This window comes from Limulus polyphemus, unplaced genomic scaffold, assembly GCF_000517525.1.
Source record: "Limulus polyphemus unplaced genomic scaffold, Limulus_polyphemus-2.1.2 Scaffold1202, whole genome shotgun sequence".
Lineage (NCBI taxonomy): Eukaryota > Metazoa > Arthropoda > Merostomata > Xiphosura > Limulidae > Limulus > Limulus polyphemus.
The window spans coordinates 266,240-289,648 of record NW_013666812.1 but is presented as its reverse complement, the minus strand read 5'-3'; the positions used below and the strand labels follow the sequence as shown (position 1 = coordinate 289,648).

The 23,409-nt window shown below is 33.1% G+C and overlaps 1 protein-coding gene across 3 annotated transcripts in view; it reads left to right on the top strand.

Moving 5' to 3' along the window:
* The first annotated feature begins 630 nt into the window (after nt 1-630).
* LOC106462587 (ER membrane protein complex subunit 8-like) overlaps nt 631-23,409 on the top strand; it is a 36,789-nt gene continuing 14,010 nt past the window's right edge. For all 3 annotated transcript variants that reach the window (XM_013922530.2, XM_013922529.2, XM_022389883.1), the window contains exons 1-3: nt 631-1,035; nt 8,942-9,018; nt 19,815-19,884. In XM_013922530.2, the coding sequence (XP_013777984.1) occupies nt 826-1,035; nt 8,942-9,018; nt 19,815-19,884 (357 nt within the window). In that variant the 5' untranslated portion in view covers nt 631-825. The remainder of the gene's footprint in view (nt 1,036-8,941; nt 9,019-19,814; nt 19,885-23,409) is intronic.

Genomic DNA, 23,409 nt, shown 5'->3' with positions numbered 1-23,409 from the left:
AAACGTACTATTGTGGAACTACTGTGTACTAAAAGTTTGTATCGAGGAAGAATAAACTGGTTTAATCAAGAGGGGACTTGTATCGCTGAAGATCCTCAGAAATAATTTTTACCGGAAACAAACAAATAAGCAGATACGTAACAATACCCTCATTTGATCGAATGAAATTGTAGAGGGCATTTTCTCAACAGGGAAATACATTTTGAAGCCACAAAGAGAAGAGCTGAATTGACGGATAACAATTTCGAAAAGCTGATGCTACTGAAATTAAAACAATAATAAAATTGAACAAATAATAAAGCAGTAATATCTTCTAATGTTAGATGTTTATTATTTCATACTAGTTTGGATATTTTTATTATCACTATCATTATATTCATTTAATTTTTGACGTTCTGTTTTGTGCTATCATCGAATGTATTGAAATCTGTATTGTTGTTAGCTACTTTCACAAATATGAATAGACTGTTCTGAAAAGTCTGTATTATGTTACTGTAGCAGTAAGTATTACCATTTACCAATAAATGCGCGTTTTGCATTCTTACATTATCCACTGAAAAAAATTACAATGTAAAATGTCAGTTTAAAAAGTAGCGGTAGCGAGAGCGCCGTTAGATTTATAAATATGTATAGACAACAGCAGCGGTGCTGTTTTTTTTTATGGTGTAGCAGTAATCGGTGGAAGAGGTAGCGTGCAAGGCTATGAGAAAAACAACATAGTTTTTGACCACAGGTTTAAATTTTTATACAATGACTATTATTTCGACAGTGTAGTATTTCAAATGTCAATATACGCGTTTTTCCGGTTACGTAGGTAAACTCAAGATGGTTGAAATCGTTATTAGTGTCAGGGCGTACTGTAAGATGTTGTTACACATGATGAAATATCCGCACAGTGCGGTAAACGGTATATTCATAGCAGAAGAAAAGAAAACTCACGAAAGAGGGCAACTAGTAATAAATATTGTTGACTCTATACCTCTTTTTCATACGAGTTTAGGTCTGACACCCATGTTAGAAGTAGCATTCATGCAGGTAGGCCCAACGTTATGGCTTGATTTAAGTAGTAAGTTCTACATAAATTACACAGCACCTAGATACCCGGGAACGATCTGTCAGTTTCAAATACTAAATACCCAACAGCCCAAAATTTAACTATTGATGAGCTACGATCACCTCTCGCTTGACTTAGAGACTCAGTTAGAGAATGAGTAATACTAATAGTAAATTATGAGACTGATTTGTCTTGAAGCTCAACTTCAAGCACGATTGAAGGACATGAAAAAAATAAATATTGATTATTATCCTTCTGACGAGTTTTGTAGTGTCCATCAGCATGTATGCTTGCTACAACTTGCAAGTTGCCTACATCAATCTTCGAAATACTACTACTACTAGATACCAAGTAGTACATAATTTCACAATCATTATATATATATATATATATTTGAAGTTATTATTGTTGTTGTTGTAGCTCATCAATATTGAAATATTTGGACTGCCAGGCATTTATAATTTAGTATTTGAAAATATTCCAAACTGTCAGGTATCTAGCCACTGCTTATAAATTAACTATCAGCCAGGCACTTGGAAACTGCATTACGTTGTGCTGTACACCTGTCCTGAAAACATGTTTCAGTTCCTCACCTTATAAACCTAGAAATCTTTGTATCTTATTTGACTTTGTTTAATATAGCTTTCTGAAGATGGAATATGTATAACTTGAAACATGTTAATATTAAATGCCTGTAGCTGTCTCATGAGTGTTGCCACTTTTATTTATCATCAAACTTTTATTATGTCTAATAAAGTCATATGCCTTTATAATCTTACACTTTTTTGACTTAGCACAGCATAATTTCTTAAGTCTATTGGAAAAAGGTTCAAGAGGCAGAAAACAGTGTAATGATGAATAGTACAACTACAAAAGTAACAAATAACAATTTTCTTGAATTTTTCAAAATATACACACATTCTATCTTAAGAGAATTCTTAAATAACACAAGACCACAACTACAAATTATCACCTGAATGTTAAATAAAAGCTGATATACTGAGATTATAATATGAAGAATAATGTTAAGATCCATGACAAATGAATTAGTTGAAATATCTATATAACTAGTGAGAAAGAATAAAATGAGCTTAGCTCAACAGAAGCTATTATCCAAGCTTAGGGAGAATATGTTTAATAAGTAGAACCCTTTGATAAATTCCAAGTCTAAGTGGCCTATAGTTAAAACTTTAATGTCAGTTGAGGAGATTTTGCTTATTAGTTTGACTGTGAGTCTGAAAATTGTACTTACAAATGTTTATGATAGCATATAAACTTTTATTTAACATTCATGTAATTATTTGAAATCAGTTTTGTGTTTATTGTAGGAATTTTCTGAAGATGGTATGCATATATATATGTATATAAACAGTATGTTATTATTTATTACTTTTGAGGTTGTATTGTTAATTAATAGTATATTGTTTTGAGCATAATTACATAATTTACATAATTATGCTACTTATGTTTAAAAGTTTAAAAATAACCTTATACTTTATTTTGTCATAGTATGTTGACAACAGATTACTAAGGAGGATTATGTAAAATTTTTTCTCTTCAAGTTCAATTTTAAAATTTATAAGAACTAGTGATACTAGGCCTATACAGAAACCAAGTTAAGATTTGGAATTTAAAATGCTTCAATTATAATTTGTTCATTGTTGATGCATTTCATTTATTCCCCTGTTCAGTATGAATGTGATCATCGCTGATACCAGCACTACTACTAATCCCACTGGGAATTTAAAAAATCAATTCAGATTTAGTATATGAATATTTTTGGAAATTGTACATTTTAACTTAGATAATTACAGATTACACATTGATTTGTAGTTAAATACTAAAGTAGACCTATAAAAGGAATCTTACAGATCCTCAGCATGAAACCTATACCATGGATGTTCATTGAAATGGTTTATTGTCTGCATGCAATGTGTTACTTAGGTGATCCTCACATGCAGGCTCAAGTGTCTACATTGGGCCACAACCATCATATGTGGCTGCTTGGTAGAACAGTTAAGTAGTCGTACATGAGTGGTTCGTGCTTCTGCTGAATATACAATCTGTTTCAAATGCTAAGATACTAGGTGTTGATACTATTTCTTCTGTGAGTGAATTCCATGTTTGAATTATTGTGTATTAAAAAGAAAAAAGTATTTTCCTATGTTCTTGTTTGTTTGCTTCATGTATAGTTTCTTGCTATGGCATCGTTTATTGTTTTTGGTGATTGCTGTGTCAAAGTCCAGAGCTACTTCTGTCACATACATTAACCTGTCTTCATAACTTGAATTAATTAGTGATGGTACAAGCCCAGTAGCCCTTTGTTTAACATTTTCAAGAGTCTCTATATCACTTACCTTATGAGGACACCAAACATGATTAGCATACTTCAAGTTAGGTCTTTCAAGCTCTTTTTTTGTCAGTATAAGAAAATTTTTTCATCCATCTATATAAAAGCCCTCCTTAGAAGAGACATTATACAGTTAAATTTATTAATGTTTTATTGCATATGATATTCAAGTGATAATTCAGTGAAGAGTAACACCAAGGTCTTTTCCTTTTTTAATGTGCTAGTTCATGATTATCAATGTAATAATTTCCAAGGACTAAAATTTTACATTTTTTGAAATGAAATTTTAATAACCAAATATTTGACCATTTTATCAGTGTATTCAGATATTCTTGTAATTGATCACAATCATTAATATTATTTATATTCTTGAAAATCATAGTATTGTCATCAACTGAATAAACATCTGAATGGGTTATAACTTCTAGGAAGTCATCGATCTAAATAACATAAAACAGGACCAAGCACATTTTCTTGGGGAATTCCACAAGATACATCCATATAGTTAGACAACTTATCATTCATACATGTTCATTGTTTTCTATTAAACAAGAATGCTGTAACCAATCCCACAGTTTTTCACTTTACTAAATTGTTTCAAGTGTGGTACCTTGTCAAAGGCCTTTGTAAATTACTAAGCTGTATTCATCGTTATCCGTCATCTAACAACATTCTTCCATAACTTGAATAACTGTAAAGTTGTAGAATAACAATCAATGATTCCAAATTGCTTTTTACTGACTAATTCTTGTAAAATGAACAAAAACACCTATTTTTACTTGATTCAAGAATTTTACATATAAATATTAAGCTGATAGACAAAAACACTTGTTTTTACTCGATTTAAGAAGTTTACATATATATGTTAAGCTAATGGACAAAAACACTGTTGTTTATACTTGATTCAAGAATTTTACATATAAATATTAAGCTGATAGACAAAAACACTTGTTTTTACTCGATTCAAGAAGTTTACATATATATGTTAAGCTAATGGACAAAAACACTGTTATTTTTTACTTGATTCAAGAAGTTTACATATATATGTTAAGCTGATGGACAAAAACACTTGTTTATACTTGATTCAAGAAGTTTACATATATATATTAAGCTGATAGACAAAAACACTGTTGTTTTTAAATGTAGCAGAAATTCTAGCTTCTTCCATTCACCAGTGATTTGCTAATTATTTCTTTCAGTTGTTTCAAAACTCAAAAATATATTATATAAGGCTCAAATGTTTTATATATTCAGCTCATGTAATTTCAACAATAAAATATCGTCAGTTAGTTTAATGTTACCTAACTCAGTATAATATCTTTGTTCAATATTAGGAGATTCATTAGGTTCATTAGCAAACACAGTTTTGAAATAATTTGTTGTCACTTCAGCCTTTTCTTTTTCATTAGTCTCTCTTTATTTTCATCACACACAATCATCTCACAAAACAAGTAATAAAAAACATTTTGTAAATGTAAAATTATATAGGGATTGCAATGCCAAAAATAATGCAAACAAGAATACAGCTATATAGAGATCATCCTTACATGACTTTCAATATTAGATTTTGGGTGGGATCTCAAAAAGTGTCAATTATCCACTAAAAATGAAATTTAAAATTTGACATTTTTTAGTTCTTTTTCAATATCCAAATCCATTAGTTGCACTTTTGCTCAGGGATGTATGTACGTGCGGTGCTAAGGTGGAAAATTCAAGGACGCGTGAGTATCGCAATTGTTGCACTATGAGGAAATTTTTGTGATACCGTGAAGTAAATGCACTTGTTGCACCAAATGGCTATAAATGTTAAGTCAGCTAAATCCGATTATAGTATCCAAAGGGCTAATGGTTACACTGTAAAATGCATGAATATAAAATGAGTATGAGGTCGGTTAATTGGACCAACCTCATAGCAAGAGAGTGTAATAGTCTGTAATAATCAAGACATGTTTTGTCTCAACTTGGTTTTCCTTAGTTCTTAGTTATATTACATTGATACCTACCCTGACATGTCTATGATAAAATGATAATCACACTGTTTTTGACTTCATATATTGCAAAATTTCTTTGGATTTCTGTTAACATCTTTGGCTATGTCCCATTCCTTATCTCTCTGTAATTTTTGTATGAGGACTCTGACCTTATTTCTTTTTCAATTGAATTTTATTTCTTGTTTTCATCTTATATAAGTATTTTCCCAAACCCTTTATTTAGCTTTAATTTCCTTTTTAATCACTTCGTTGATCGGTAACTTTCCTTTGTTTGACCAGATAGGTTTACTAGTGTCTACCAGTTTACAAGGAACACTTTATCAATTGCAGTTTTTATTTTAAATTTGTTCCATTTTATGTCTATATATTCATCACAACTATTAAACAGTTTCTTCTGATCAATATCTGTCTTTTTTTTTTCATTTCTATATATCTACCCCTGTCACAGTAATATGTCATTTTATTTTTTACTTTTTGAAGAGTGTCCATATAACAAATAAAACCACACACTAGTTCAGAATGATCACTTTTATCAAGAGGACTATAGTACTTAATGTTATAAATCATATTTTCCTTGGTTGAAAAAGTTTAGTCAACTATGCTTGGCTCCTGACCGAAATAGTGCCTTATTGGTTGCTCTATGTGTTGAAACATGTAGTTATCTCTTACGCATTCAGTGAATTTCAATTCTTCACTGTTTTCAGATTTACTTGTATACCAGTTTTTCCATAATACTTTATTACAGTTAAAATCTCTCAAAATCCTGATGTGTCTGTGCTTTTCTAAGTAGGGTTAAAATAATTATTCTATTTACCTGTGCCACCATCACTTTTTAATATACAACCTAGTTACAGCTTATCATCACCAGTCTTCAGGTGTGGGATCGAAACCTTTGTATAAAATGTTTGATATTTCAGCTATGAGAGTATTATAATGTAACAGTCAATCCCATTATTCATTGTTAAAAAAAAAGTAGTTGCACAATTCACTCTTGATGATAACATTGTAACATCAAAATATGTAGAGTTGACTTTTTTTGAAGGGCTATAATTATAAATTTTTAATAGTGTACCCATTTTAACAATGTGTGTTATTCATTATCTTAACATTATACACAAGTGCCAAGAAGCAATACTTAAGCTCAGTAATGTAAGATGTGAAGTTGATAGTGTATACTTGCAGCATGTTAGCTTTGTGAAAATGGTGTCTTAACACCTTTAAAATGTGTAGTGGATAGAAAAAGTAGTACATGTATTATATATATTTCATTTGTTTCAGTTTAAAAGGTTATATTTTCATCATTAAAGACTTTACTATTTAAAAAAAATATGATTTTTTTTGCATTAATCAAGTTACACAGGTCTCTGTCATAATATCTTAAAATCATCAATAATTATATCATTGTTGAAACCTTAACAGTGGTGCAAAAACACCCACCCACTAATACTTAAGTTTACATCTTACATGTGTACCTGCTGCAAATATAATTCTTCTAAAGAGCTTTCTATTGAATCTTAATAATTTGAGTTTTAGCAGTGGTTTGTATAACTTAACAACATCAAATTTGCTACATTCACCACATCTGAATGCAACCCATTCCAAAGACTAACCACCCTGTTAGAGAAATAAAATTGACTAAAGATGACACCTACCCTGCCAAAATTTAGATAACAGACATGCAGTGGATATCTATCTTACATTAATTTCCAGTATTGAAAGAACCTTCCCAGTGTTTGAAAGTTTACTGATTTAGAAACTACAAAAGGTAGTACATATATCAATTACATATAATAGATCATTAGGCTTAAAACATACTGAACAACATGTAGAGCAATATTTGTAATCTCTGTTATGTACTTGTGTTCAAGTAATAATTAAGTTATTTGAATGCTTTTGCACACAAGTTTCTAACTGTAAATATTCAATTATTGAGGTTTTGTAGTAAATGTGAAATTATGTTCCTAAAATTTAGTGTTTTCGTAATGTTTCTCTAGAAACAGTTGCCACCAGGAGTTAACAAATTATTTGATACTCGACATATTCTACACAATACACACACATACACAAAAATAAAATCCATCAGAATAACTGGAGATGACAAAATGCTTCTTATTGGAACAATCTTGGTTTTGTTAATTGAGTTTCTTGTGGCAGCTTTGTGCTGAGGTTTTTTGTACTGATTAAATAAAACCTAATAATACTGTGAGAAGTAGCAAGATACTTGTCTCATGTGATGGTCTTCCTATTTCACATTTAATGCATTCACAACAAAAATCCTGTTTTGTTATCTTTTACTTGAATATCTTGAAGTAGTGTTCTCAACATCATCATTTCAAGATTGTATCATAATTTCATGTTTGAATCTTAAACTGAAATCTTTGTTGATTAGTTTTACTAGTTATCATTTTACTCTTAAATGTTTACAGTAACTACAATCTTCTTCACTGAAAAATATCCTTTACACTGCATAACCATTTCCATTGTTTTGTAAAGTACAATACACCATTAGTATTATGTTTAGCCTTGGGTTTCTTACCTCATGAAAGACATTGAACTGTTGGAAATGGTTCAGAAGATGGCTAATAGGATAATACCTGGAATGGAAAGGTTGTCACATAAGGACAGTTTAAGGTATCTGAAAGAAGAATTAGAGTAAATCTGAATGAAGTGTTTAAGGTTGTTAGGGGAATTGATAGTGTTGATGCATAATCTTTTGTATTTAATGGTGGGACTAGGGAACACAAATATAAATTTTGGCAGGGTAGGAGTCAGTTTTATTTCTCTAACGTGGTGGTTAGTCATTGGCATGGGTTGCCCTCACATGTGGTGGATGTAGTAAATTTAAGGGAGAATAAGGAAAGGCTTGTTAAATATTTAAATAATAAGGGCTGGCTATTTTATTTTTATTTCAAAGTTTAATTTAGTGGAAGGGACAGCATAAATGGACAAATAGGCCCCTGAGTGTCCTTAAATTGTATATTATATTGCAAAACAACACTTAAGGTGTTTTTATAGTCATCATTTTGTCTCATTATAAGGATTCCGATAATTCATTAACCATATCAGAGGGTAAACTTTTGTTCATACGGGTAACTATTTGTTCAAATCTACCAAAATCAAGATGTGTCTGTGCTTTTCTAAGTAGGGTTAAAAAAATTATTGTTTTTAGCTGTGCCATTGTCACTTTTTAATATACCACCTAGTAGCAACTTATCATTACCAGTCTGCAGATTAAGGTATCTGAAAGAAAAATTAAAAGTAAACAAAATTTGTGTAATATATTAGATCCAAGAAATTTCAGTGTAAGCAGTAATGGTTCAAAACTTGAACTTCCAGGCTTCTTAAACATGCCAATATTTTCTTTAAAAAAATGAACTGTTATAGAAAACTAAAACGTTTAGCGAGATTTTACCTAGCATTTTTTTTTTTTCATATGTAAAGATATATATATACATTTCCTTCAACTGTTTTTCATACTTGGTACAAAAATAAAACTAATCAATTTATAGCTATTAATTTATGTGTTTTGTTATTTGTGTTTAACAGGTGGACCATTACTGCAAGTCTAAAGGACTTGAAATAGTTGGGTATTATCAGGGTAACAGGAATTATCAAGATTCAAGGTATGATTTTTGGGCATTAGGATGACATTTTTTTGTGTAAATTGAGGTTACAATTTTTCATTGGTTATACATTTAAAAAGTGTTTTGACTTTTATAGGATATCTACTTTTGTTTATCCAAAGCTTTTCCCTGAAGAAAAAGGGGATGAAATTTATTAAATGTTAAATTCAAGACACTAACTGACTTCAAATAGCTTCTTCTCACTCTTTCACTACTTACTCTGTGAATTACACTGACCTCATAACCCTAGAGTGACCATCAGAGTTTCAATATTATAACTTTTAACATATTTTGTGTACCTTTATGAAAATTTTCAAGCTTTTAGTAAACATTGCATGTCTTTTGTAGACAAAAAATCAGAATTTTTAATTAAGTATTTTTACTAAAAATTTGTCCATGAATATATGGAGTCAGAGTGTTGAGTGCTCCAAGTGTAAAGTTATTTTCAAATTAAGATTAGAAATACTTTTATTTGTATAAAAATTTTCACATTTCATTTGCTTAATCTTAATTTTCTATTTTAAGCTTGCAACTGTCATTTTGAACTTGTTAAAAGTAAATTTTGGTCCATAGGAAATGACTGTGTTTGTTGTAAGCAAAGTTAAGTGTTCATAGCATTGGCAACTTTTTGGACATGATAACTCACCTTCATACACAGATTAGCTATTTCCTCTAGAATCCATGCTATTCTAATACAGAGATTCACATGCCACCAGCCTTGTGAAACTCCCACCTAAAATTCACGTGAATTTGCATTACTGCATGATGATGTATCATGCAAAAACACCCTCCACCAATAGGAGTATGACACATCTCCTTCCATAAATGCTTTCTCTACATTCACACAGGAAAACCCTCATACTTTTCATCAGCACAATCATACTAATACATGTTTACTTTTGCTGAGACTTTGTATTTTCTACCTTTCAATATGAATTCACAGGCTAACATAAATTCTTTTTCTTCTGATGTGAGTACAAATATCACTTAGTTACCAACAATATAGGAAGTTATTTTGAGTTAGTGACAGCCATCATGTATAGCAAAAGGTGCCTCTCATGTTGGAAAATACAGTATGAAGAAGAGTAACATTGTCCAATATGTGGTGAGTCCCATGTTGCTGCCTGAATCCTCTTCTTCCATCCCTGCCACATTTTCCTTCACAGATTTTGAAGCTGAAGTTAAGGAGGATGGAATTGAGCCACTTTCCACCGTATTCTTCTCTACCAACTCAACATCTCTCAACTCTTCTCACATGCCTTCTACTTGTTATTTCCTTTCTATTCCCCTGTTAGTGCTGCACTCTGCATTTACTTTGGGTTTCAATTCGTACCCACTGTTTTATGCTTTGCCATTCCTGCCTTACCAAGCAACATGTAGAAGTTCTTATTTAGATATAGTTTAATCTTCATTAACAAATAACTCATAGGACTTAATGTTTGGACATTATTTGTTACTCCTTAACATGTCTACATATGATATATTGTTTAGACCTAGTTCCTTACTCTTAACTTGTACTTAGACTATAATTTTTATTCATACTTACTTGCTCCTTAATGTATACCACTTAGTATATAATATTTACTCATAGTTCATCTTTCACATGTAACACATAGTTGTTGATATTTCATTCTGGTTTATTACTCTTTAATATGCCCAAATAGTAGGTAATATTTACATCTCATTCATTACTTCTTTACATGTACCCTTGGTAGATAATACTTAGTCTTAACTGATTATACCTTGCCATGTATACGTAACTATTAATGTTTGATTCTAGTTCCTTATTCATTAACATGTATACCTAGAAGATAATACTTAGTTCTTGTTCATTACTTCTTCTCTTGTATACATAGAAGATAATGCTTCATATTGGTTCACTATTCATTGCCATACACACATCCATGTTAATCTTAAAGTTCTTTACTCCTTCACATGTCCACATAAACTATAATGATTAAGTCCAGTTCATTTCTACTTAATGTACCATTATCAGATAGAGTTTAGATGTAATTGCTCATTTCATACAATGTCACCCTATTACATGTACTCCTAGTTCTGGGCCTGTACCATTCAAATGTGTTCATAACCTTTCATGTTCTGGGGGCACTGCATATCTTTGCTGGCTGTCTTCTTGACATGACCAATTCCTCCCTATGGATTGGTTCCTCACCCACTGGTTATCTATTATTCTACTTTCTCATTGTTTCTCACCTTTTTTGTTGTATTGCCACATCTCTCTTTACTAATTTTCTCTATTCTGGTCTCTTGTGTCGTCTTTGTCTTCAGTCCAGTCTCTCCCATCTTTTTACTATGCATGTCTTCCTCTCCATCTCCTCCCTCAGGTCCTTGCTTAGTTTTGGGACACCTCTTAATCTCATAGATTATCCCAGCCTTGTTTCTATTAGTCCATCTCCAAGTCTCAGCCCTGTCTTCCCCATCTCAATTTTCCATCCCTCTGATCCATCCTCACACATTGCTCTTTCCTCAGGACATGACTTCCCTGTATCATTGCATGTGAAATTGTTCTGTCCACCTCCCTGATCAAATAGCTGTCCTTTTGTCCCACTCCTGTCACCATTTTACCTCTTTCGTGTGCTGACGTATAGGATGTACTTATCTGTTGTGATTTTGATATATGGGTTGGAGAAAATTTTCGATCCAATTCTGTTACTAAAAACAAAATTCTGATATGGTATCTTACCTCCTCTAACATAATAGCTTCTCTTGTTCAGTGCTGCCCTCTGTATGTGCACATATTTTTGCTCACCACTTGCCTTAAAACTCCCACGTTTAATGTGGTTCTGCTTTGTTTTTGGATGTAAATAAGTATGTGACAACCCTCCACCAATAGAAGTGCAACACTCTTCTTTGTGCTTGATTTTGTTGTGTTTTTTCTCAAAGTAGTATATTAACTTACAGTTTTGAGTGAAAGTAAACTTTTTATGAATTACCTCGGTTGAACCTTGAATTCTGAATTTCATGTCATGCTTACCACTATCCTGACTACTACTACATCTGTTTTTCCCAGGCTTCAGGTTCTATACTTTCGGCTGAGGAGGTCTCAACCTTGTTTTTCCCCCTATCTGGATATCAGAGTCCATGCTGACCTGTTTCAGGTCCAATTACATGAGGTATCCAGCATGCCTCAACCCTATATCTTTGGATCTTTTCTTTTGCTTTGGCTTATCACCAAGCAGATTTTCCTTTTCTAGACTTACCAAACACTTGGAGTCTTTGAAGCAAGTGTGGGACCAATCTGTATTTTCTGGTTTGGTTCTCCCATTTTTAATTGGCAGCTCATGAGGGCAACTCTTCTTTTCTGTCAACTTTCCTTCCTTCCATTTCCCATTTATAATCCCATTCAGATCCATATAGATGTCTATGTCCTGTTTGTGCTCTACACTGTTACACCACCTGCATGGCTTTCTCCCATAGTTCTTGTTCCAGATTTTTCGTCACCTGGAACCCATCCTCTCAATGTGATCTTCACATTCTACCCTAATGGGTTAAATTCGTTGACTTATTTGGCTGTCATTTACATTCCTATCTACCAAGTCCCAACATCTTTTCCTAGTGTCATCTCACTGTATTCAACATTGTACTTTTCCCCTGGCAGTTCATCTGTGTCATTCTTTGGAGAATATAATCCAGTCTGGCATGTGGACTACACCTAACACATTCATCTCTCTCTACCTACATCATGTGGCTGTTTCGTCCTCATCTGATATCACATTCCCTGTTGCCATGTAATGTGACAGTTCAGCTGTGAATTGGTCAGTTTACTTTTCTCCTTATCCAACAGGGTCATGTCCCTTATAGGTAATGGATCCTGCTCAGTAGTGAGTGGTGCCTGTCCAAGTATACTTTTGGCTATCCACACTGTATGGCCTTTCACAAAAAGCATATATATATACCATCTGGGGTACCTCTGGTGCACCACTTCTGATGGGTCAAGACCTAAAGGCTGGTGTAGAAAGGAGCTGGAACAGGTGAGCAGTTGGCAGGGATCCCCACCAGAGAAAACCAGGGGCTGGACCTGCCAATCTATGTACATATAGACACCTCACTTGAGGCCTATAGCACACACTGCTGAAATGGGATGTTCCACTTGACTGCCAGTAGGTTCTCCTCTTGGTTTATTGCTTCATAATTATACCCATACCAGACTATACTGACTCATGGACTATCATAAGTAAAGCAGAAGGAGATAGCTGCCCATCTCTACTGTTCCTTAGATTGAATAAACCAGGGGCAGTCAGCTTTTTAAAATAGGATTCCCGTGGTCACTTATTGCACAGTCATCAGTGTCAGCATTCTTCTAGACTTCCTCAGTATGTCCTCCCTTCTTCAAGTAGAGTGTGGGAGTCCTTACAAGTTCCTAACTACTGGGGGTGGTGGACCATGGAGGCTTCCTCCTAAATATGCTCAATTCTATTTAGTAGAGAGTAGGGTGGTTGTGTTATATTGGTGTAGGTCCTCCCATGGAATCAGAAACTGGGGTAGATCCACCATAATGCACTTCAGCCATCCAATTGGGACCCCTTATCTTACCATCACCTGTATGTGGGATTCCAGATGATAGGTTTTAGATTAGAGCTGAACCAGCCAACATAAGTCCTCATATGTGTTTGTTGGAAGCTCTCATCCTATCATGGATATGATCTACTAGTTGGTCAGAGTATCTCTGGCATACCTCCTCCATCAAGTAGGAAAATATTAACTTCCAATATGGTATCTTACCTTCACTCACATAATAGCTAAATCCCACAGTGAAAATGTGAAAGGATCTATGCAAAAGCTACCCAGATGAGCACCCCTCAGAAAGCATTTGAAGAATGTCTGAGGAGTGTGACCTCTCTCTTGAGAGAGGAACACCCCTGTGGGAGACCACATCTGTACCAGGTATACTCTTCACTCAATGCCTAAATGGGTGGAAATTAGTTGGAGCATATCCATTAATATAGACATACTGGTTAGTCGAGCTCAACACCCTGGATGGAGAGTTCCCAATGAAATGTAGTAACGATGGGGAAAACTAAACGGATGTGCCCCCACAGTTTAGAATGGCTAGGGCACGTTAGACCATATTCAGTGGGTCAACTTCAGTCCAAAACCAGTCCAAGGTAAGAGGAGAGTTCCTACTGTCGTCACCTCAAGCCTATGAGATGGAAGAAAAGATGTTCTGTTCTGTCTGTCCAGACAGGGTACATGTGTGAAAATCCTCAACCAAAACCAGCCACTCTGGAACCCAACATCCAAATGATGGTAGAAGACTTTTGATTCCTGGTCCAGTTCGATGCACTACTATAACTGATGAGTTGCAACCCACAAGTGGTCTGTCAGTGAAACCAGCTCCTTGCAATACCAAACACCCAAGCCTTAGCATTGAAAATATATTTCTGATAGGTACTTCTCACTTCTGGTGCTTCTTTTGTGTCTAATCTTGAAGTGAAGGTTAGGCTGAATAGTATAGAGGTGTAACTTGTGGACAATTGCCTCATGCAAAGATGCAGTAGAACAACATTGAAAGTGGAGTAGGTGGAAGTTTCAAGGCTAGTGGTGAGAGAAAAAATTTGCACATATAGAGGGCAACACTGAACAAGTGAGTGGATGTACCTATCGGAAATATATTTCAGTGTATGAAAATATTAACTTCTGTTATCACATAAGATCACATATATTACAAATGTATAAAAGGGTTTTGAAAAAATGAAATTTTACTTATTATTGACAGTTGGTGGTTTTCAAAATAGGACTCAGCTTCCAACAATTTCACTGAGTCCTTGTTATTTGTCATTCTTAAATGCCATAATGAACAGTTAGGACGACTATCCCATGGTTTTATGTATAATACATGGAAGATATGTTCTGCTGATGAAAATGTTTCTATAATAATCTATTTGACATAATTTTACTCATTATTTAAACAATAAAAAAATAGCATCTTAAAGATAAATTAATTTAAACATAACACTCGCCAGTGATGGCCTTGAAGCTAACTCCACATAGGAATGGTGGGTAGTTACTGAGGAAAGGAGCAGAGAGCAGGATCACCTGCTTCCTCTTCTTCAGGTGCAGGTGTAGCTGCATATTTCTTAATGAAAGGAGTGATGGTAAGTTTTTTTTTTTATAAATCTCTTGGCAACAAGAAATTGTATCTTGCATCTTCCTTGCCACTGCACTTTTGTGCTCCATGTCAGGGTCATTTTCAGAGGAGAGTTCTATTGCTTCATTGATCTTATTAAAGGTGTCTGAGAGCACTTTGCATATAAGACCTCTCTCTGGTGCAGCCTCTTCAGCAGCATCACTTGCAGCCATGTCTTCTGCTTGTTGGGCCAGCTGTATGAGGTCTTCATTTGTTAAACTCTCCCCATGAGAATTTAGTAACTCCTCCACATTGTCCTTATTAATTTCATTGAAATCAGCCTGTTGTGCAAGCTGGACAATGTTGTTGTGAATTTGAGGCATATCAGGTTCAAAACTAACAAAATAATTTACACAGTTAGGCCACAACTTTCTCCATACACTGTTCATGTGCTTGACAGTCACTTCCCACCATGACTCTCTAATGGTTTTCTTTGTCTTCATGATGTTATAATTGTGGATATGCCATCTTCACCATTAGTCTCCTTGATAAGCTTTGAAAATGTACGTCACAGGTAGTATGCCTTGCAGACAGTTATCACTCCCTGATCTATAGGCTGAAATATGGATGTCATGTTGGGTGGAAGAAACACAACTTCAAATTTAATTTTTGTTGTTAAAGTGTCAAGATTGATTGAATAACTAGGGGCATTGTCCGGGAGTAACAGTGCTTTCTTAGGAAGGTCATGACTCACAATACCGCTTAACAGCTGGGCAAAAATCATAAACAAACCACTCTTGAAAAATATCCTGAGTAACCCATGCTTTTCATTTTGAACACCACATTACAGGCAGGTTTGCCTTGCTGCAGCCTTTCATTGCTTGAGGATTTTAAGAATGATAAACCATCAAGGGTTTTAATTTGAAATTCCCTGCTGAGTTTCTTTCAAGCAAGAAAGTCAGGAAGACTTTAGCTGCCTTAAATCCTGGTGCAGTTATTTCCTCACAGACAATAAATGTACAAAAAGGCATTCTTTATGGAAAAATATTGCCTCATCCACATTAAAGGCCATAATGCCAAAGAATTCCTCTACTGCCTGTTGGTCTGCACTTGCTGCCTCTCCTGAAATTTTGAAGCTGTGCAAAGTTGTTGTGATGTTTAAAGTGGTTAAACCAACTACAGATTGCATTAAAACTTTCCTCAGTTGAACTCTCACTCTCTATTTGCATGTAAACTCAGTGCATTTTCCATAATGATTCTCATACTGAGGAGCATATATTGCTGGTTTTGATCCTCAATCCATATAGCTAGAATTTTTCCATTCACTCCATCATATTACTCCTTCTTCTTGTAATTTTAGTTGCACTCATGGATGTAACATTTCGTTTGGTACTTTTAAGAATGTCTGCTTTTTTGCCACAGATCTCACCATGGTTGGTGAGATCAACAAATCACATGCAATATCCACCACATGTTCACCAATCTCAAAACTATGTGTAATTTTCAGGTTTTTCTCCAGCATTGTGTTTTTCTTCTTAGCCACTTTACCTTGTGGTGCAACAGTATCACTTGCTGGGCATTTAGAGGCCATAATTAAGAAAGGGTGGGCACTTCAACAACCAAACTGGGAGAAAGCATGGTGCAATTGTTTTTGAAACAACAAAGAGACATCATCCAATCCCTGAAAAGTTATCATACAGTTGGACAAACTGTACACGTACGTATTATAATTATTGTGCAAGTGGACAAACTCTCCACGTAACCCCTCTTCTCTAATTTCTTTACCACCACCCCTAAATGTATGAAATATAATGTAAATTACTCACTATGATATCATTCTTGTTTAGGCAAAGCATAATTTTCATAGCCTTTAATCTTGTTTAGTTACAGAGCAATCAAATAGAAAATCAGTCCTCTCCTGCCATGCCCAACTTTCACATCCCCTCTTCCATAAACTGCCAGTAGTTTTTTCTTACTTTTAATACTATATTATTTATAACCAATAGAAAGCCAAGGTTTTAATCTATCAAGTGAAATATTATATTATATTATATTTTTCTCTCTACAGTTAATTGTCAATTTCACTTTCAGTCCAAGCTGGTTTTCCACAGTAAAACAATTGATGAGGTCAGTCAAAGTGACCAACCTTGTAAAGACTATAATACAGTTAGGGTAGAGAAAATAACAGATAAAATATAAACTTTCAGAGATTATGCAATTAAAACTAGAGATTTTTGAGACAAAAATATTTTTAATCTTAACATGAATATCTGTTTGCTCTCAGACTAGTAAAAAAAATATATACTCCATATATTCACAGACAAATTTGTAGTAAAAGTATTTCATGAAAAAATCTGACTGTGTGTACAAAAGACTTAATGTTTACTAAAAATCTGGTAAATTTTGTGAAGATACATATACTGTATCAAAAGTTATAATATGGAAACCATATTGATTACAAAGTGGTTACGAGGTCAGTCAATTGACCAACCACATGGCAATAGAGTTAATTTATTTTCAAATGACGAATAACAGGGTGATAAATAATGAAAACTAGCTGTACAAAGTAACTAGAAGATGCATGTCTCTCAGTTTATAAATCTGTTACTGTGCTATGTACTGTTAAAGATGAATCCTAACCAATTAAATGTTAAATTTCACAGAAGAATTATGAAGAACAGTGTATATAGATAATGCTTCAGGTGTCAGAATATACAATACAAATATTTATAGGAAGATCTTCAGAAATGTCAAAGTGCTTCTGATGTATTATCTCATTAATGTGGGTTTACCCAAATCATTTGAAAAACCCAGTATATCCTCAATGTTTGTTCAACCTTTTAGAACTCCAGTTAACTCTTGACTGTCTGTGTTAGTGGCTGTGGCTCTTTTTCTGCTTTTTTAAACCTTTAAGGAATTCAGTTTCTTCCACTGTTTTTATTAATGCAATTTTTCAAAGCTGTGTTTATCCATTCTATATTTGTTGAAACTTAACAATAATGCATAGTAAACCTCATGTGAGTAAAATTCACAAATATAAAAAACATGATAAAAATCACTTGGTCGCACAGGGTGAGGCATCTGTTATTGTTGTTTTTGTAAATACTACTTGTTTTTTACTATTTTGAGAGTTTATGGTTCAAAATACTGCAATTTTTCTTTTCTTAAAGACATTCAGAGCTTTTAATACCATACATCAAGCTACTTGAATATTCATAAGAAGTGTACATATATAATGTTTAGCATGCTTTGTAAAGAAACTTTTGTTTTAACCCTTTCCCTGCCTTAGGTCATTTAATGGTTTTTATTTGACTACTTACCAAAGTAAGTATGAGGTAAAACATTCTTCTAGTATTATTGAAAGAGAGCCGAATAGATTTTTAGCAAAAAATCCTAGTTCACATTTTCTCTTGAGTGAAACTAACTCAACTTATCATCATTCACATGTATGTTTTGAGTGTCACATGTGTTGCTCATATGAAACCCTTTTCTAATCTCATAACCAAAACAACCAGTTCCTATTGCTACATTCATGAGCATCAGCTGTATATCAGATAAATACAGCTGTGTATCACATATGATACTCAGCTGCTCTAGCATTATGTCCTGTGTATAACATGTGATGAACAGGACAGGAATAAGGTAAAAAGCAGTTGGAAGTTTGTTTTGTTGTGTAGGTGGGCTATTGATGCCTGAATTTATAAATGAAATTTACAGTATTAATACGTAAACAATCATTGAGAGTTATAAAAATCAGGAGTCCCATAGTCAAGTGAGTAAACAAACTTATAAAATCACTATATGGGTTTACTTTTAAACTTTCTGTAACACTCACTGTTACATTGTACCTGATAAGTAAAATTTTCCAAACATAGTCTTTTCTTGTTTCTCACTACCCGTATAGCCATTTTATAAGTATTTTAACACCCACAGTGTTTACTAACAATGAGAATGTTACATATTCTAATATATTTTGCATATGACAATTATATATATGTATGTAAACTACATTAATTTATCTCCGTTACAAAAGCATGATATTTTTGTGGCACGGTGTACATGTAATTCCATTGTCCTTCACAGATATTTAAACTTTCAAGCTCAGTCATAGAGACATTTTGCATGAATGATATTCTGGACATCTTTGTTACATGAATTACATTTCTTGAATTGGAACAATTTTTAATATTTATATAAATTCTATAAAAATGTTATTTGCCTGTACTTTGGAAGACAGGTGGTTTGAATCATATCTATTATTTTATGCAACTTAAAATGTTTAATGTCAGAGCTGTAAGTAGTTAAAAGTAATTTAATACATGTTGAATTTTCACTTTCAGAATATTACACAGAAAAAATGGTAATAATGTTGTTAAATGTTTTTATTAAGTTTCATTTAACTAAACTGCAACTTAGTTTATTGATGTATATATTATTATTTTATAACACCTTCTACAGATGTTCATATATAGCAATAACAACTGTAAAATAAAACTACTATAACACTGTTTATTCAACATTTGTAGAGAGCTTTGCTTTAAACCAGTAGTATTAAATTATCATATTATAAAAAAGTGCTAATTTATTTTAAAAAGTCCCAAATGATATTTATGAGACATAGTTAAACTTGATGTATGTTCCTGTATGTACATATTTTCTGTGTATATATAATTACTGTGTTTTAAAAACTGGCTTTCTTCCTTGCCAGTCCAGATGCAGTAGCTTTTAAAGTGGCTGAGAAAGTTTATGAAAACTTCAACAATGCATGCCTTGTAATTGTGAGTGATGTTAATTATGATTTAATTCCTGAATATTACTAATTATTTTAATAATTTGGTCTCAGAAGATCATATACATTAGTGCTACATATTGTGTAGATGCAGAAAGATAACTTTTTGTTCATTGTTTTTACTACTACATTTCATAATACTGAGAAAATTACTGCTTGTTCTAATATAAGTATAAATTTAATCTCTTCGTTTATTAGCCTGTTCACAAAAGAAAATTTATTTTAAGATATGTTAGAATTGGGAATTAGTTGCTGCAAATATTCTTACAATTTTGGGATTTCAAGCTGCTATAAATGTAGTAAAGATTATAACTATATTTTCCTTTAATAGTTTTTTTTTATATAATTATTTAGAACAATTCATGAAAATTTTACAATTCTCCAAATTAAGGTTACTTTTAAGACACTATTCTCTTTTTAAAAATGTATAAATATTTGTATTAATAGACTTCAGTGAAATTTATGGCTCTACTTCTGTACCATTATTTTAAACTACTTAATGCAGTAAAGTAATGAATGTTTATATATATATTTCTCTGCTTCCAGATAAACATCAAATATACTGCATACTATCTCTCTTTCTTCCATCACTTCCTGTAGGTACTCAATCTTTTCTGAGATTACGGATTTCTCCTGTATCAGTGGAAAGTGATTACTTAAGTGAGCATGCTCAGAAGGACATACTATCTATTGTTCCTTTTGAGGATGTCATTTTTTACTTTATCAGAGCTTCTAATAGGTTGAATTTTTGTGTTAGCTTTTCATTGTGTTTCTTCTCAACACATTTAATCAGCAGTTAAGCTAAATGTTTGGTATTAGCAGTGTGATGAACCAGAAGATATTGATTTCTTTCTCCTTATGGAGAATTGACAGAAATTTGGCTGTACTGTCTACCAGTATTTTTCAATTTCTTTTTATCTGCTTGTTCAAGTGAGGTTTGTCGTGCATGTAATGAATTTTTAGTGGTCTACATTTTACCCATCTTCAATTTTTTGTTCTGTCAGAATCTGTGTTTGTAGAAATATGCTCTTCTTTTATTAATTCATTTACTTCCCTTATCATTGACAACTTAATGCTTTTTTTTGCCCTGGTTTCACACCCATTTGGCAAAGGAATGCATTTATTTTTACTTATGATTATTTATGGCATATAATATTAGAAAAATATTTCTGCCTCTTGCCAAGCAGACAATAGATGTTGTGAAACTCCTGTTTTGGGGATTTCATGTCTGTTTACTTGCCTTTCCCAATAGACCAACTTTCACATGTGGAGAGAGAGAGAGGACTTTTTAAATTATGTTGTGGTCATTGGGAGCCTTCTTTAGGCATCTGCAGTACTAACTTTAATTTCCTAGACCTTACTGTTTTCAGTTGTTTCCTCTGTTTTGTTTATGTTCACAGAGGGGGTCTATTAGTTTGTAATATGATGTTTGGCTTAGCTACTTTTAAATTTTAATCATAGTTGTTAAATTTTTTGCAGCATGGTCTTTTACATTGGTTCAGAATTTCCACATTTAAACAAACACTTTTAGTCATACTGACATTTATGTTGTTTCAAACTGTCTAAATTTCCAAATTGACATGATATCCAGTTGAGACTATATTTTTCAGAAAAAGAAAATAACACAATATAACAATATATCACCATTACACTTGTTTGGAGTTTGATCCACTGGAATGAGGTTTACAAAGATGTAAACTTTCCTCATACAATTATATCTTGATCAAGGCAAGGAGAGGAATTAACTAATCAAATGTGGTTTTATACTGCAAGTAAATTAACAGCCAAATGAATCAAGTATTATGACAGTCGTTAAATATATTCTTAAAACACAGGCCATGAAAACAAATTTCCCATAAGCAACTGATATAATACACTACAATGTAGTCACAGGAGAGTATCATAATCTAATCTTAGAGGTAAATGACAAAATAGAAGACCAATGTACTACCCACAATTCTAACAAAATGATACGACTAAAAGACTTACAGGTACTAAAGAGAGCCATATTGACAGTAGTTCAAAGGATGAGAGAACTCTAGTCTCAAAAAATCCACTTTATTGGCTAGAGTAAAAAACATGTAGCACACAGAATGAAAACTAGTAATTGGGATTTGCATCAAAAGCAATGACCATTGGTAAACCCAGTGTTTTGTCAAGAGATGAAATGACCATTGTGTGGGTAGATTCCACTTTTGCCTTGATAACTAAATGACTATCAAATTTCTATCCTCCTGAACCTATCAGCCCTAAAAGGTAAAATATTTAATCCAAAGACCAAAGGCCTGGTCAAGTGTGAAATTTGGGATGTTTTTATGTCAGATCTTTTTGATAAGAGTACAGAAGCCTGCCTAGCTTTGATTTAGTCTTCTTTGTCAACCAGAAAACCTTTTGCTTTTTTGGCAAGGTTGGTGAATTAAGGCCCTGCTCTATATCTTTATAATGTCTGTCTTTGTTCTGGATATAGGTGGTGCCTCCTGTTCACTTTTGAACCCATTTTCTGTTTGGAGGAAATCTTTCTGCTTGAAGTACAAAAATGTATTTGAAACTACATTTCAAAATCAGTATAGAATTAAAATTGTCATGTATGTAGAATTGACAAAACATGAATCCTTCCCTTGTCTGTTAGTAAGACATCTCAAACATAAAGAATGATAAAAGTTTTTTTTCTCATATACTTGAACACATTGATTGGTGGAGGGCAATCTCATATATGATAAAAGTTTCAGAAACAACAGAAAATGAGATGTCACTGAAGTGATGCAAGAAAAATAGAATAAAACCAATATCTAATTAGCCATTCTGGAGTAACTTTTGGAATAAAACTTAACTATTTGGCCATTCTGGGGTAACTTTTGGAATAAAACTTAACTATCTGGCCATTCTGAAGTAACTTACAGAGTAAAACTATTACTTACTTGGCCATTCTGGAGTAAAACTATTACCTACTTGGCCATTTTGTAGTAACTTTTGGAGTAAAACTATTACCTACTTGGCCATTCTGGGGTAACTTATGGTAGTAAAACTATTACCCACTTGGCCATTCTGTAGTAACTTTTGGAGTAAAACTATTACCTACTTGGCCATTCTGGGGTAACTTATGGAGTAAAACTATTACCTACTTTGCCATTCTGTAGTAACTTTTGGAGTAAAACTATTACCTACTTGGCCATTCTGTAGTAACTTTTGGAGTAAAACTATTACCTACTTGGCCATTCTGTAGTAACTTTTGGAGTAAAACTATTACCTACTTGGCCATTCTGTAGTAACTTTTGGAGTAAAACTATTACCTACTTGGCCATTCTGGGGTAACTTATGGAGTAAAACTATTACCTACTTGGCCATTCTGTAGTAACTTTTGGAGTAAAACTATTACCTACTTGGCCATTCTGGGGTAACTTATGGAGTAAAACTATTACCTACTTGGCCATTCTGGTAGTAACTTTGGAGTAAAACTATTACCTACTTGGCCATTCTGGTAGTAATTTTGGAGTAAAACTATTACCACTTGGCC